This window comes from Scomber japonicus, chromosome 19 (genome assembly GCF_027409825.1).
Source record: "Scomber japonicus isolate fScoJap1 chromosome 19, fScoJap1.pri, whole genome shotgun sequence".
Taxonomy (NCBI): Eukaryota; Metazoa; Chordata; class Actinopteri; order Scombriformes; family Scombridae; genus Scomber; species Scomber japonicus.
The window spans coordinates 2,926,755-2,942,887 of NC_070596.1; the positions used below are offsets into that span (position 1 = coordinate 2,926,755).

Below are 16,133 nucleotides of genomic sequence, written 5' to 3' on the forward strand. Positions count from 1 at the left end.
TGTGCTTCTCTCCTCTCCTTCCTCTCTCTCCTCTCTACCCCAACCGGTCGAGGCAGATGTTCTCCCACTTCGAGTCTGGTTCTGCCTGAGGTTTGTTAACACTAAAAGGGAGTTTTTTCTTGCCACTGTCACCAAGTGCTGCTCATGTGGGAATGTTGGGTCTCTTTAAAATTAAACCTGAAGAGTACGGTTTAGACCTGCTCTATGTTTAAAGTGCCTTGAGATGACTTTGTTGTGATTTGGCGCTTTATAAATAAAGATTGATTGATTGATTGATTTAAAATTGCTGATTGCAGTTGGAGACACCAGGCCTGTTGTGGGAACGTGAGTACAAAACGAAAGTGCCTTGTTTAATAGCAAACTACAGAAGTGTTACAAATTCAAGGAAAAACCGGTACAGGTCTGAACACTTGACCCCTACAGTGAGGGGATACAATGGCTGCGTCATGCTTTTGGGTCACTTTGCTGGCAGAGTTTGGGTCCACTTGTCCTTTAAAGGCAAGGGTTAAGTTGCATTGACGTTGTTCTGGTGGCACATGGTGCACACATTATTACACACTTTAAGTTGGTTTTTCCTTTAATTTGTCACTTGTCTGTAACTCACAACAAAGAACTGTAACAAAGAAAGTACTCCAAAGAGGTATGAGAGTTTTACAAAAATCTGAATATTATTTGATGGAAAATTTATACCAAAATATTCTGGAAATAAACAGTTATGCAAAGCCACTAATGTAACACATACTTTTGCCAGTTTGTTCATGCAAAGAAGGCATAATACTATGTGTATAAGAGGTCATTAATACTAAGGATTACCTTAGGCTGGTTACAGAGGTATCTGCAGAGTTCACCAATATATTGGAAAATAGTCACATGATGTTTTCGACAGTCATTCCAGAATTGTGAGGCTGAGAACTTCTTCTTCAGGACGCAGGTTGCACCTGTGATAGGACATAAAATGGTCTCATTAAATTAATTATTAAAAGGATATGATTCTCATTCTCCCTGTTCTTAATAACGGGTTATTTTCATATATAAAGAAAAACATTCAATATTCATATAGGATGTACATGTCAAATATTTCGATCAATCAATCAATTCATAATTTTCTATTTATATAGCGCCAGAGCACAATAAAAGTTATCACGAGGTATTTTTCTCATAGAGCAGGTCTGATGACAGAGAAGATGTATTCAGTGTATTTTGGTGGTACTATAGAGGATTTTGTCATTAAGCATGTCCAGTTTCAGTTTAAATCTCTTGAACACACCATGCAAAGTTGAAAATAAACACACCAAGGCACATTTAATGTCTACACACGTTGTCTATACAACAGGCTCTACAAAGGGGAGATAATGTATTTGTGTAAAGAATGAAAAAGCTTGAGAGACAGAGTTCAAATCCTTCCTTCTTTCTCATCTCCACACACCTGGCCAATCACAGTGTAAGGTGGGTGTGACTGTTGGGTTGTCCATTTCAAAACACAGATGCAGTAGTTCTGACATAGCTGTCAGATGCTGTTCAACACCATACTGATGCCCTTAAGGTGTACATAAATGGGTCAGTGACAAATAAGAGCTGGCAAAAGTAAGACATGCTCCTGAAAGTGTCCCATGGTGTAACCACAAATAATTATACATATTTAAGTTTTGAATCACCTACAGTGTATTTAAGTGCATTTATTAAAATAATTTCTTCATGTTAAAACATCAAATGAAAAGTAAAAAAAAAAGAGTATTCCTTCATTTAAATTTAAATGTGTTTTGTCAATATTGATCAGGACATTTCCTAAAAACAACCATTCTTTCTAAATAAGTTGGGGCTAATGATGTAAAATGTGTTGAATACCATTTTGTTGCGTTGTCAAATTGGATTACATTTATTCCACATTTTAGTTCACATTTATTTCCCTGTATATTATCACATTTTTATGAATAAATACTGCTTACACCTGTGGGACACTGGCTTGCATCAATGGATTTAACCAGTATTTTTCATAAAAATCTGACCATGTTCCTTCTACAGTCAACAAGGTTCAGTGAACTTGGTTTTTCATGTTATTTCAATTTAGAAAAAGGAACATCTGACAACAAGAAATGAGGAGGAGCTGGTTCTGTCTGAAAACTAACAATTCTAAAAATCACTGCCACTTAATGCAGCCAGGTGTGTGGAGGTGAGACAGTAAGTCTTGTAGGTGACACCTCTCACCCTCTCTATGACCACTGGCTTTGAGTGTGGCCAGGACATTGATGCACAGTGACACATTTCTGCTAACTGCAGTGTATGGTAACCATGTGATAAAGAGCTGTAAAAGGTAAAACTACACCAAAGGAGGACTCGAAGACCACAACCTGGTGCTCTCAGGCTGCACTCCCTTTACTAGCATTGGCAGAACTTGACTCATCCACCTCATCCACTTATGAGCTACAGCATTTAATTGGCCGCGCTTGTTAGTGAAGGTTCAGCATGGCAGGAAATTGCCAGGGAAGTCCAGTTCAGAAGTGGCTTGAACTTCATGCTATCTATTTTAGGTGAAAGTATGTATTATTACATCAGCTACACAGTGTATTTCTTGCCAAAAATATTCTCAGAAACAAATTTTGGATAACTGTTAGTAAGTGAGAGAAGATTTATGATCAAACACACAATGCTTTTTCAGATGGATCTCACACAAGTTTTTCAAAATGTGGGAAATCAAGGAAAATAACAAGGTGTAGCTGTTTGGGCCTGAACCTTTCGTAATGATAACACCTGAGATACAACCCATTTACAGACTTCTGTGAACAGATACACTCACTCCACAAACAGAGGCAGAAACTGTTAGTACCTCTGCTCTCATTACACCGAGATTCTACTTCACTCAGAAAGTTTGCATGGTCACCAAGATAAAATTTTGATTTTGATGACGACCATAGAGCGACCAGCATGGCGGCCACGGAGGTGCAGCAACCGTTCCAAGCAGCAGTAGATTGTGTGCTAAATAAATTGGAAGGCAAGTTCACTTTGAAAATAGAACAAAAACTTGTGCTACATGATTTCCTTCATAAAAAGGAAGTGTCATCATGTTTCGTTGATATGATTGGCTGCAAGTTTGTCCAGTAGTGTACAGAAGCATTTGATCGACATTTGTTGATCCCGCCTCAAATACGAGGAAATGAACAGCTCCTCTCCAGACCCTACCTCAATCTCACATGAGATTGAGACGCGGTCTCTGGTGTTAGCCAAGCTAGTTAGTAGATACACTCACAGTGCAAACAGAGATACCTCAAATACAAACAGGTTTTGCCTCCCTGATGTCTGTCAAAACCTGACTGAATAAAGTGGGGCTTGCTCTTTGGCCTAGTACACAAATTCATTGCCAATAACAAGGCCACAGTGTCTGCCAATATTATCTTGTGGCAAAGATTCAAAAGACAGCTTGATGTTATTTTTTTTACTTTCAGTCCAACAAACTAAACTCAGGGTACGATGAGGACATTCTTCATCTCCAACACTACAAAATAACACTTTTGACTGTGACCTTACAGTGTTACTTTACCAACAAAGGTGTAGTGCAGGTTAGCAAGCTATGGGTTTCTTTTCAACAGTTTACAGATGTAATGTACCTGGTAAAAAGAAACATCTGGCATGTAGAGGCTTAAAATGGCTAACTAGTTTCTTTAAATAGACTGTATTTTGTATATACCCAGTTTGACACTAAAATACTTGGGGTGCTATACTGGCGGAAAGAGATGCCTAAAATCTACAGGAACTATCACATTTCTTGTCTCTTATGGCGCTTTTCCACTACACAGTTCCAGCACTACTCGGCTCGACTCGACTCTACACCGTTCCAGGACAGACCTTTTCCATTACATAAAAGTACCTGCTCAACGTGGGCGGGGTCGTCATAGCACGGATCCGCGATCCTGCCGTGACTTCGTTTTATACTCGACACAAACACATAAACAATGGAGGACATGGAGGCAGTGGTGTACTTGCTGCTGTATGTGGCTTTCTGTCACACACAAAGCAAGAGAAGAGAAACGTATGACTGTAACGCTGTTGACGGTATTTAAAAATGCTGGGTTTGATTCTTGTGTGAGACGGCTCTACCAGTGAAGACTCTGAGCAATCAGTGGCCGGCAGTCTGTTGACGTCACATTTAGTATCGGCTCGGCTCGCTTGGAACCTCAGCAGAGCAGGTACTAAAAAAGTAGCAGGTACCAGGTACTATCCATAGAAGAAACGCAAAAAAAAACAAGTCGAGCCATGCTGGAACTGTGTAGTGGAAAAGCGCCATTAGTGATGGCACGTTTACATCTGTAGGTCTACATATGTGCTCGCTCATTATGTTCTAATACAATCTCTAAAGGGTAAATGAGATTAATGTGTACAAAGTTTACTGCATTTCAACATCTAAAGCTGTCAGGACAATGGCCTGTCCATGGCTTCTCAGAACAACCTGTTGGGACATTTATCTCTATGAGTGAAGGACATTGAACTCTTAACTAACAGTTGGAACAAATGTAGAAACCAAGAATTCAATAATATGGCTGACTTACAAAACCATTATGTAGATCTGCAACATTACTTTTAAGCTCAACCTTTAGATACATGTATATAATTAGACAGCTTACATACAAATTAGTGAAAGGTTAATAATGTTTGTAACCAATAAATCATCTGTTTTGCTATCTGATGAACAAAACGTTTTTTCCACACTATTACGTAATCTAAACCCAAATATGAAGGTTCATACAGTGGACTTTTCCATGAGGAGGGCAAGCAACAGTGACCTAAAACAATAATGAAATTCTCCATAATAGTGTCCAGTGTCCCTTTGCTGCTCTGAAGCCTCTAATCAAGCTGCTAATTGAAGTGAAACAGTGGGTCCTCAGGGGTCGCATTTTTTGGCTGTGACACTATGGGCAGAAGACATTGTCTGCAGCCCTGAAAGCCAGTCTACCAAGAAAAGTGCTCCTCTGTATCTTACATGGAATTCAAAGCTTATGGTGGGCAACACTCATGTAGTGAGGACTCCTGCTTTCATGCATCAATTGATTTTAAACCAACTTCTATGTAGATCCTTTAAAGTTAATTGGGCAAAACATATTGGTCAGCTTCTGCAACCTCTGTAAGGGTTTTTTCTGCTTTTACCTTTCTATTCTAAGAATACCAACTGACCTCAGTCTCCCTTCTGATACTGTCTTCATTCACAGCAATACTGCTGTTGTATAAACCTGTTCTTTTGGTTAGGTCTATTTTTACTATATGTTACAACGTAAAAATAGTTTTAGTAGCCTGAAAAAACCTGAATTAGTTATAACTGCTATTGCAGTTCTCAGATTTAAACTATCGTGCTGCAGTGCCTGTTATTCCATTGTGCTTTAAGAAGTTTTATTTAAGTTTTCATTACAAAAATTGGGGCTGAAATGTTGATTATTAAGTTAGTGAATTTCTGTTGTTTGTTGATACTTTGGGCTTACTCAGTTCGTTCATGAGCCAAGTCATTGCAATGGTAACACCCTTGATTTAATCTTATCTAAAAGGGACAGGTGATTCTGATCTAACTGTCTCTCCAGCCACATCCACTGTGTTAGATCATTTTCTCATTTGAGAAATTCACTGGCCTGTCCTGTTAATGTCAGCACATTGGTCTGTCTTCTAGCTGCACTTGGTCAGTTGTCTAAAGTCTTGGCTGCTTTCCCTGCAGAGACAGGCTCTGTTGAAAATGTCACCAGTGACTAAAATGTGGCCCTAGTCGCCTGGATGAGCCTTTTCAAATAGCTTCCTGGGCCTGTCGCTCCACTGAAACTGCTCTAACCAGAGTGCTCAGTTCTTGGCCCTCTGCCTTTATATTTCACCTCTTGGCTTAAATTGAAAACATTTCCATTGCTACGCAGATGATATTTAGCTGTATGTGCCCATAAAAGCTGCTACTCAAATTACTAAATTTGCCTGCTTGGCTGCTGTGAAAATTGGACGCCACTAACTTCCCAGCTTTTAGATTCAGATAGAACTGAGATGCTGACCGTTGAACCTGCTAGACACCAGTTTGATCAAGTGACAGTAACGCTTGACAACCTCGATTTCAAGTGTGGCAGCCACAATTGCTCCTTTGATAAGCATAATAAAGAAATCACTAAGACTGCCCTTTTACACATACGTCACATTTTCCCTACATATGCTAGTAGTACAAGTATTTGACCCCATTACACCAATTCTAGCCTCCTATTATTAGTTACCTATCCATATTATATCAGACTTTAATGTGCTATGCTAACTTAAAAAAATCCCAAATGAGCATGCTCCATCATACCTGTCTGATCTCCTTAAGCAATATATTCTATCTCAAGCTCTCCACTCCCAGAATGCAGGGCTCCTGTGTTTCCCCAGAGTTATAAAGAAGTTGCTTCTCTGCTGATGTCAGATAATCTGAGGGTACTGAGTCACATCTAAACTTAAAACTCATCTTTCTGTCTTAACATTTTCTTGGTTGCCTTAAAGTGGTCACTTCATGGCCTTGTGCTGTACATAACAGCCAGTTTCGTCCTCGATTAATTTACTGATCGCTACTAATTAAAAGCCTTATCTACCCTGCCAACAAGATTATTGTTATGAGTGAGGTGAGCGTCCAACTCTGTCTCCTCCAAAAAGAGCATGTTGGTTGTGTTTAGGAGATCCTCAGAGTGTTCCTTTCACTGCCCGACAACGTCCCCAGTCAAAGTCAGTAGTTCTCCACCCCTGCCGAAAAGGGCGTGGGCTAAGCCCTGCTTCCCTTTCCTAAGTCTCCTGACGGTTTGCCAGAACTTTTTTGAGGCCAACCAATGTTCAATCTCCATAGCTTCTCCAACATCCTACCACACCAGGGTTTTGCTTCAGTAACCACCTGAGCTTCGGCCCTTTTAGCCCTTTGGTACATATCTGCGAGGAACCTGGGCCAGCCACACCTGAATAGCTGACAGCCCACTTCACCACTGGTGTCCACCAGCAGGTTCTTAAGTTGCTGCCAAATGACCTTCTAGCCACAACTCTGAGTAACCACCTCCACAAGTGAACTCATGAATATAGCCCTCTCAGACTCCATCCATGGGATACAAGCGAAATTCCTCCGGAGGTGGGAGTTGAGGACCTCACGGGCAAAGGCACTACCCGTTTGGGTCTGCTAGGTCTGTCAAGCAGCGTCCCCTGCCACCTGATCCTACTCACCATGAGGTGGTGATCAGTTGACAGCTCAGTCTGCCCACAATAATGCTGATTTCTGTCCTCACCACTGCACTGCTGCCTACTCCAGAATATAACTTCCTACACATCCCCAGCCTCTTCATTTATTAGCATAAAGTTATTTGTGATGTTGAATGCTTCTTTTTATCTGTTCATGTTTCTCATATGTTTTGTGTTTCAGGCTCTGCTGAAGGGTTTTTGAGCTCAGGGATAGTCTGCGTCATGCCTGCTCAGATTTGTTCCAGAGCATCACATGAACAGAGTCAAACTGAAAAGCATATATTTGAAATAAGGGTTTAAAATCTTGACATGAGTGTCTTGTCTCAAATGTGATGACTGCATCCTCCAAATTAGTAGAAATGGTAACAATATATAATAAATACAAAATGTAGGAACATTTAAGGTCTGCCCACCCAGCTCGATGGTTCCTCCGATGCCGATCAGTGAAGCTGCACTGTGGTAGAGTGGCAGAGGGATGTATATCACTTCATCTGCAGTTGCCCCAAATGCCCAGAATCCTCCTGCTGCCTTCAAGCTTTGGAGGTGAGTTATCACTGCAGCCTTAGGGAGCCCTGTGAAAATTAAACACACAATGTAACAAAAAACATTTGATACTTTGTGACAAATTCAACTGCAGTGACCATCTGTTGACTCTAATGGAGCGTTCCAGTTTTACTCTAACTGGAACACCCCCTGAAGTCAGATATCCAACTCGGAAAGTGGGACATACCCCACCAGCCCAACTTCAAAATCCACAATGGCTGCCCTGTACATCAACAGTGCGAGAATTGTAGTAATATCCTGCTTATTAGCAGTTTTGTCTTGTGTGTTTCATTAAATCAGTTGTACACACAGCACTGTCCAACTTTTATCTGTGGACATGTTGCTACAGTGTGTGTATGAACAAAATACAGCGAATTGTGTTTTTATTAACTGGTATTGCTAATGGTGGCTAACCTGGCTAAAACCTGGAACAATACAAACTTGGATGTGATGTCATTCCCAGCTCCAAGTTCCGACTTCTGAGGTAAATGGAACGCAGCATAATGTTAGCCTGGCTAGCATTAGATTTAGTTTTGTGGTTTCGGTCTCCAGCAATGATAGAAAATGGTGTACATGCACAGGGAGATAGTCCTCATGCTTTCAGTCCTGACATGTCTCTTATGTCAGACTTGTCCTCTGATCTAGCCTCTGCATTAAAAGTATCTTTAGGATACCGTGATGTGCATGTGATGTAGATGGTGAAGGCAGCAGTATTAGCTGAAGTCAAAGGATTTCTGTTCTGACAGATGGATGACGTCCAGTGGGAACAAGCTTTCAGTGTCTTTCTGAAGAGCCTGATCTCACGGTAAATTCAGACGGATTTTTATAAAAAATAAATGCCAGAAAATTCTCGATCACAGTTCAGTCTACACTGTGTTGAACCAGAGCTTTTTAAATTAAAAGGGTAATTCAGCAATTTAGTATGTCACTTCCATGAAGTTTGGGAACTCACAATAAACAAACTTACAAAAATGTTCAAAATTGAAGTAGCACAGAAATAAATATCCTGTTTTTTAGCCCACAGTATGGATCCTACATTTCCCATAATGCAAGTCAATAGTGTTACTCATATATCTTACCTGCTTAGCAAATGACTCCATGTTCCATTTAATAACCAAAACTAACTAATAAAACATTAAAAGCTCAACACCAAAAAGGAGCAAAAACAGAAATGAAGTACTGACTTAACTTATTCTGACACTGTGCTCAATGAACAGATGCTCATGCTGTTGAAATATTCCCCAAAAATCTTCAAAGTCTGTGTAAAATAAGAATAAATATGTGTTCTGAGTTTGACATATCACAGAAAAGTGTGTTGTTAACCACCCTGCCAAATTTGAATGATTAAAAAAATTGCTAAATATATGAAATTAGGCTTCAAAGTTGTGTAAAAATCAGCCTCTTTCTCTGCTCCCAAACGCTGTGGGAGTGCCCGTCGAGTCCGCTGAAACCCCGCCCCCTACCAAGTGTCACCTGTCAATCAAAGTCACCACCTCTACCAGAAACATGTACGCTATGTCTGAGAGCTTTCTGCTGCTAACTCAGCTGCTAGCTCGGCGGCTAGCTCAGCTAACTGGCTAACTGTAGACTGTAGTAGTAGTAGTGTGTGCTGAATGTATTTATACCTCTACAGCAGCAGGGGTGGGTTTATGCTAATCATGTGATTTTCAGACCCGTCCACTAAATCCTGAACACAGAAATCTTGAAACACAGTTTGTGAAGCCTAGCTCCACAATTCAAATCTAAATGGTTGAAATGCTTTTTAAACATTTTTTAGAAATACATTTATGACCTATTTAATGTGTTTAGAAGAAAATGTCTGAATTCACTTTACATGGTCTTTAAGTATTCTTCTAATCTTAAATGTAGGACTCATGTTTGCAGACTATGTGAAGTGCTGCATTACAGTGAGTGAAACAGCATGTCTTTGAATTGTGGGGCATTTATTGTTATTATTGAAAATGCAAACGGTAAACAATGAGTTAAACTAATAATGAATACCAATAAGTGATAGTCAACCATGCACAACCAGAGCAAGAGCTCACAGTTCACTTTCTTAGACACAGTTATGGTGTGAGAAGGTGGGGCGAGGCCCCAAAACCTTGGAGGGATCACACTCCAGTGTCCCTATGGGAAACTGAGGGAGGCCTTGGGGAACATCTGAACCGATCTGTTTACTCTGTTACCAACACAACCATGACACTTTATAACAGACAGTTGGATGAATGAGCCCAAGTGAGTGATCGTGGTATTCCTTAAAAAAACAAAACATAAACTGAGTTATACAAAAGATCATAAAATCAGATGGTGACTGATTATTTGTAATTGCTTAGCTGACACCTCACATAAAGGTAGACCTCGAGGAAAATGATTAATTAAAATACTCAAGGCAGGAGCCAATGCAAGAAAAGAAAATGATGCAAATGAAACAATGGCAAAAACAAGCAATAAAAAAAGAACTTAAAACTGAAGGAAAGTCAATAAATTAAAATCCCATTACTACTTCCTGTTACCTGCATCCTGACTGAAAAAAGAGTTAAACTGAAATGAAAATGAATGATTTAACAAAACCTGTAAATAGTCGGGAACAAGGCCTGGTAGAACAAACAGAGGTTAGATGAGGTAGGCTAATAGCAAAAGTAATATCTTCTATTAGAAAAATGTAATCTTTAATGTGTGGTAAAGATAATAATTTGTAATCATAACCTGTGCAAACAATGCATGAAGCATAACATCAACTCAAACATCTGTACCTAATGATTAGCATCATCTGTGCCAAACTTTCCATTACAGACATTTACTAAATACCGAGTTCCTTGATGTAAAGTGTGTCTGACTAAAAATAACTTTTAGGGAAAATATCCACATCTAGTGCAGAATGCTTGTCCCCACATCACAACAACATTACTGCCACCAGACGCAGTACTAATCCATTTTATAGAATGCAGACACTCATTCATCATCTTCTGGTGGCATGGAAAATACTATTTGAGATAGAGTTGTTAAAGGAACAGACTAAAAGTGCATCATTAGTATGAACTGTTGTAACTGAGCTGTAGAGTGCAGACTCACCAGTTGTTCCAGAGGTGAAGATGTAGAGGGTGGGGGCTTTGAGGGAGGTGGTGGCACGTAACGCTGCTGGTACAGGTTGATCAGAAGCAGCATCTATCTTATCCAACAGAGTGTTCACCTGTGTGTGCTCACTCTGGCTCTTCATTGCCCACACCTGAATGTTGTCCTCCAGCAGGCTGGGTAGGATGCCATCCACACATTCGACTAGATCTGGGAGATAAATACACAGATTCTAGTTACAGTTGATGATAATATGGAATATTATGGAGGAGCACTCTGTAATGCAACACAAAGTAAACAAAAGCCTATCAGCACACTATAATCATAAAAAGAGAAATCACAGCAGTGTAACACTCTGATTTGTTAGTCAATATTCTGACTCCTGTTAGCACTGTTGGGTTGTCTCTCAGGGATCATTAGAAGCTTTACCCAGGCAAACTGCTATGATACATCTGTGAATCCTACTCCATCACCAGCTAGGAAAAACAAAACTTAAAAGCACCCAGAGGAAGGACCACTAGTAAAGTCCTGAAGGAATTATAATGCAGCACAACGAGGAGGATAAAAATGAAAAACGAAGCAGAGCATCATTTGGAGTTAGAATTATATTGAACATCAGAGCTGCTCCACAGTGCTGAAACTACACTGCTGTTGTAAGAATTCTTCCGCTCTTTCCACCCTGCTAAGATATGTATCTGACAGACAGTATGATAATAATACAATAACAACAATAACAATAACAACAATCAATCATTTATATAGCGCCAAATCACAACAAAAGTCATCTCAAGGCTCTTTACACTAAAAATGCATCATCTGGCCCAGTGGTGGCGCTATAGCAGTAACCAAAAAGTCCTGAACTATAGTGATGTGACTGTTGCCAAATGTAATTTTTTAACTAAAGTAATACACTTAGCCAATTAACATGCTGATTTTGTGTTCACTATTTGGTATAAATTCAATAATTATTTAAAAATCCGAAAAGCAACATAACATAACATGCTGCCCCTGAGAATAGTCCTAAGTTGTTTCACTTAAAGGACAGGTTGGTATTTTTTACTCTTAAAGCAGCAGTCATGTGTCCATATGAACAGTAAAGATGTTTTCCTCTCTGTAATCATTTCTCCTGTTCATACTGACTATCTCTGAAGATCTCCTTCAAATGTGCTTTCAATGGAAGTGATGGAGGACTAAATCCACAGTGTGTCCACACACTCATTTAAAAGTAGATGATCAGCTTCTATTGAGCTTCATCAGTGTGAGTTAGTCATATCAAGTGATATCTGACACATTTACAGTCTTTTTACCATCAAATTCCCTCTTAGTGTTTCCTGTTGAGCTGTGGTGGAAGTATAGTAACAAAAAGAGGAACTTTGCTACTAAAAACACTGTAACGTTGAAACATAGAAGATGAAGATTTGACTCATTTGGACGCTGAAGCTTCATATTAGCTTCACATCAACTTTTAAATCCATTGTTACACAGAAGGAGGACTGTGGATTTAGTCCTCCATCATTTCCATTGTTAGTACATTATGAAGAGATCTTCTAATGGTCAGTATGAACAGGAGGAATCATTACAAGAAGAAAAACATGATTCAATATTCATTTGGGCTCCTGACTGTTGTTTCAAGACATACTTACCAAATGTGAACCGGACCTTTAATACTGACATCAGTGTGTGTATTCACAAACAGACATCATATAACTGACATATTGTATACAGTATTATATACTAATGTGTGTCTTTTAGCTGAAATGACTGCTTGTGTGTTGTGTGGGTACATAATTTAAAACAATTTGGGAAACACGAATATTCTTAAATGACACATCAAAGTGGAACTAGAGAGTGTTTGGCAGGATCCACTCTGCTCTTGCTCCCCTGAACCCTCAGACACCAGAAGAACTGTGTCCTGTAAGGCCTTCATATAGACTAAGTGCTTGTATAGCACAGTCTGTCTGACCCTGCTATTCCATAACTCCTCCTGTTACACTGGGGTTGTAGTGAGGACACTGTTCCTGACCAACATCATGCTTGTTTAGTTGAGTAATGATCCGTCATCCTGTCACATGGCTCCAGCATGGTGAATCCTATTAAGTGTAGAAACAGGATTCTTCCAGACTGTCATATTGTTTTATCATTTAAATGGAACAGCAAGTATTACACGTTAAATGATGTTTCATCAGGGTGCTTCCAGATTAGAGGGTCCTCATCTGACCTACAACTTTGATTTTCTCCACAGACCATGGCATCAATCACATCAGATTTCAATATAATGCCATATTTAAGAGCGTAAGCCCACGTTAAGCAGTTGTTCACATCCTTCACTGAACTGTAACATCAGCAACCTGATCTCACAGAAATACGTGAAATAACCACAACCTCTTAAATTTAGACTGTAGACTGTAGTTCTCTGCTGGACCTTATCACAAAACCAATAGTTACTGTATGGGGTCTATCTAATGTTAAACATGTCTATCTAGATAGATAGATAGATACTCTATAAATAATGTACATTTATAAATAAAATATTGTATCAATAATGTAAATAAAAAAATTTAACTGAGAACAGCAGCATAGATAGATAGATAGATAGATAGATAGATAGATAGATAGATAGATAGATAGATAGATAGACAGATAGATGGATAGATAGATATGTGCTGCCTTTCTTTGTTTTTTAATTTACATTATTTATACTGTACCAGTTAAAAGTATAGATGCTTTCTCATTCAAGGTAATGGGAGGATGTGTCAAAGCTTTTGACTGCTACTGTATTTACACGATTTCACATCTTTCACAAAACCAGCAATGAAGACTCCTTACTTGTTTGTTTGAGCTTATCTGATAAATGTAAATACAACATTCACTCTACTTTTACCTCTGTTTTGATCTCCACTAACTCCTGACTGAATATCTGCCAGTGAGGCAACACTATTGAGAGCCATAAGACTCAAGCCCATAGTCAGTGAGTGGGCTACAATAATAAAAGAAAAGAAAAGAAACGAATAAAGGCTGCACAGCATTGCAGAGTTCAGTATTATTTGTTCATTTACCATAATCAAAAATACAGCTGAAAGGGCCACTTCACCCGAACCACAATAAGAATCATTACATGGATTATTAAGTGAGACATTATTTCTGGAAACAGACCATGCTGCTGAGTGGAATTTATCAATGAACTGACCAATGCAAACTAAACTCTATTCAGCACCTTTTTTGTTTTACTTTTCAATTAAGGTGAAATGACCCTTTAATGCAGCTTGACTCACAGTTCATAATTTATCCATCTCCAGAAAGAGACTGATGTGTGATACAACACATAGATAACAGGTGATAATAAGAGCTTTACCTGCGCCGACTATTAGAGCTTTGGCTCCGCAGCAGTTAAAGCAGTGCAGCAGAGACCTGGACTTGATGTTTGTGTTAAGGAAAGCAACCGAGCAGCCGACCTTTGCCAACCCGAACCAAACGCACAAGAAGTCTGGCTCGTTGTTCATAAGCAAGGCGACGCAGTCTCCTTTCTTCAGTTTGACTCTGTCCAGGAAAATATTTGCGAGTCTGTTGCTGCGCTGCTCGATGTCTCTGTAGGTGTGGATGTTTCCATCGTAGATAACAAACGGCTTGTCGGGTATGCGCTGCGCCTGCTGGATGAACCTGTCCAGCACTGTACACACTCTGGATGTCAGCTTGAACAGCTCCAGCTTCATGCCGTACCTGATCACAGTCAGTAGAAAGACGAAGTCCCTCCAAAAGTATGGAAAACAGAGTTTCTGTAACACATGAGCGGAGAAAATACCCGCGACCAGAGCTGAGAGCCAGCCCAGAGAAGCAGTCATGTCTGCGGCTTAAGAGGAAGACTGCTGAGGCTCAAAGACGAGCTGTTCTCTACATTCACTGTTACATGTTTCAGGTGATAAACACTGACCGTGAGAGTGATGTAAGCCAACGACTTCGCTATACAAGTTAAGCTACAGAACATTAGAACAGAACACAGGAAACGCTGCCTTCAAAATAAAAATGACACTTTGACTGGAGGATACGGTGTGATAGCATGTTTACTGTACAAAACTAAATCATTCAAATCATTTTTAAACTTCAATATACATTTGGAGCATCTCACCATCCATGACGTGCTGGCATGCAAAATATGTGACTTTTTATTCAGGCTCTTACAGAAGTTACACAACAGAAGCATTTTATTTTCAGGGAGAATCATTTCCTGTGGAGCTTGATTCTTATGGGCAACTTGACTGCGCGTCTCTGCTAATGGAATCATGTGACTGTTGTTGTGAAGATGAGTGGGAGGGCGTGCTGAGGCGCCTTCCTTCTCTCTGTTTAAAAGTCAGATAACAGAGTTAGTGTGTTCTGGCAGTTAACAGGGAGCAGAAGCTCTCTGCTGCTGTACACGTGAAACTCTTACTGAGCAAAACTTACCAGGAGCAATAGAGTAAAACATGACAGTTTCTATGTTATAAACGCTGTTTGACATGGTGGATGACGTAAAAGGCATATGATGGATTAAGTTTAACTTTATGGAAATATTGAAATTCAGCATTTAAATGATATAAAATAATGTGTGTTCTTCGCTGACTGGCCTGTCACTGTCATTTGCCCCACAGCTTGTTCGTCCAGTTTATAGAAAGCAGCATTTGCACTTTGCAATAGATGTGGCACTAAAGCATTTTTAAACCTTAGGGATGTATATACTTCTTATAAATGCTGACATTGTTAAAGGATGAAAAAACTCCAAAAAACACATATACTAGAGAGAATGACTCACCCCTGAATATTCAGCCCTCTCTGTGACTTTATTGGGAGTTTATTTCTGCTTTTGTTCTGTCTTTAATGAGACTATGATTTTAAAAAGTTGGTTCTCTATTGGTGAAGGTGTTTTAAATTGCACATTTAAGCATAAATGCACATATCACTCTTTGTGATGTGATTTATTATTCACTACAAAAAGAGAACAGGTGGTTCAAATGTGTTATTTTATGTTGAAAGATGTGGCAAACAATGTAAAATGTATTGAAATAATTACAATGTTCAAAACAGTGTTATGAATGTTGTAGCCTATACTACACAACACAGTGGATTATTGAGCCATGTGCTGTTCTATGCTGCGGTCTGCTGGGGGGGGTTAGGGTTAGGGTTAGGGTTAGGGTTAGGGGGGGTACAACATCAACAAGGCTGGCTCAGTGCTGGGGAGGAGCCTTGAGCGTATGGAGACTGTAGTGGACAGGCTGATGCAGAACAAGATACTGGCTATTATGGACAATCTGTTTGTCTTTTGCTGTGTATTTATGAATGTGTGT

At 39.6% G+C, this 16,133-nt stretch overlaps 1 protein-coding gene across 1 annotated transcript in view; it reads right to left on the minus strand.

The window, feature by feature from the left end:
* Positions 1-14,730, minus strand: part of slc27a6 (solute carrier family 27 member 6) — a 29,285-nt gene extending 14,555 nt beyond the window's left edge. Inside the window, exons 1-4 of the mRNA XM_053340002.1 lie at positions 14,171-14,730; positions 10,819-11,028; positions 7,617-7,775; positions 814-938 (exon numbers count right to left, since the gene is read on the minus strand). Of these exons, the coding sequence (XP_053195977.1) occupies positions 814-938; positions 7,617-7,775; positions 10,819-11,028; positions 14,171-14,657 (981 nt within the window). The 5' untranslated portion in view covers positions 14,658-14,730. The remainder of the gene's footprint in view (positions 1-813; positions 939-7,616; positions 7,776-10,818; positions 11,029-14,170) is intronic.
* Between the last annotated feature and the right edge of the window lie 1,403 nt (positions 14,731-16,133).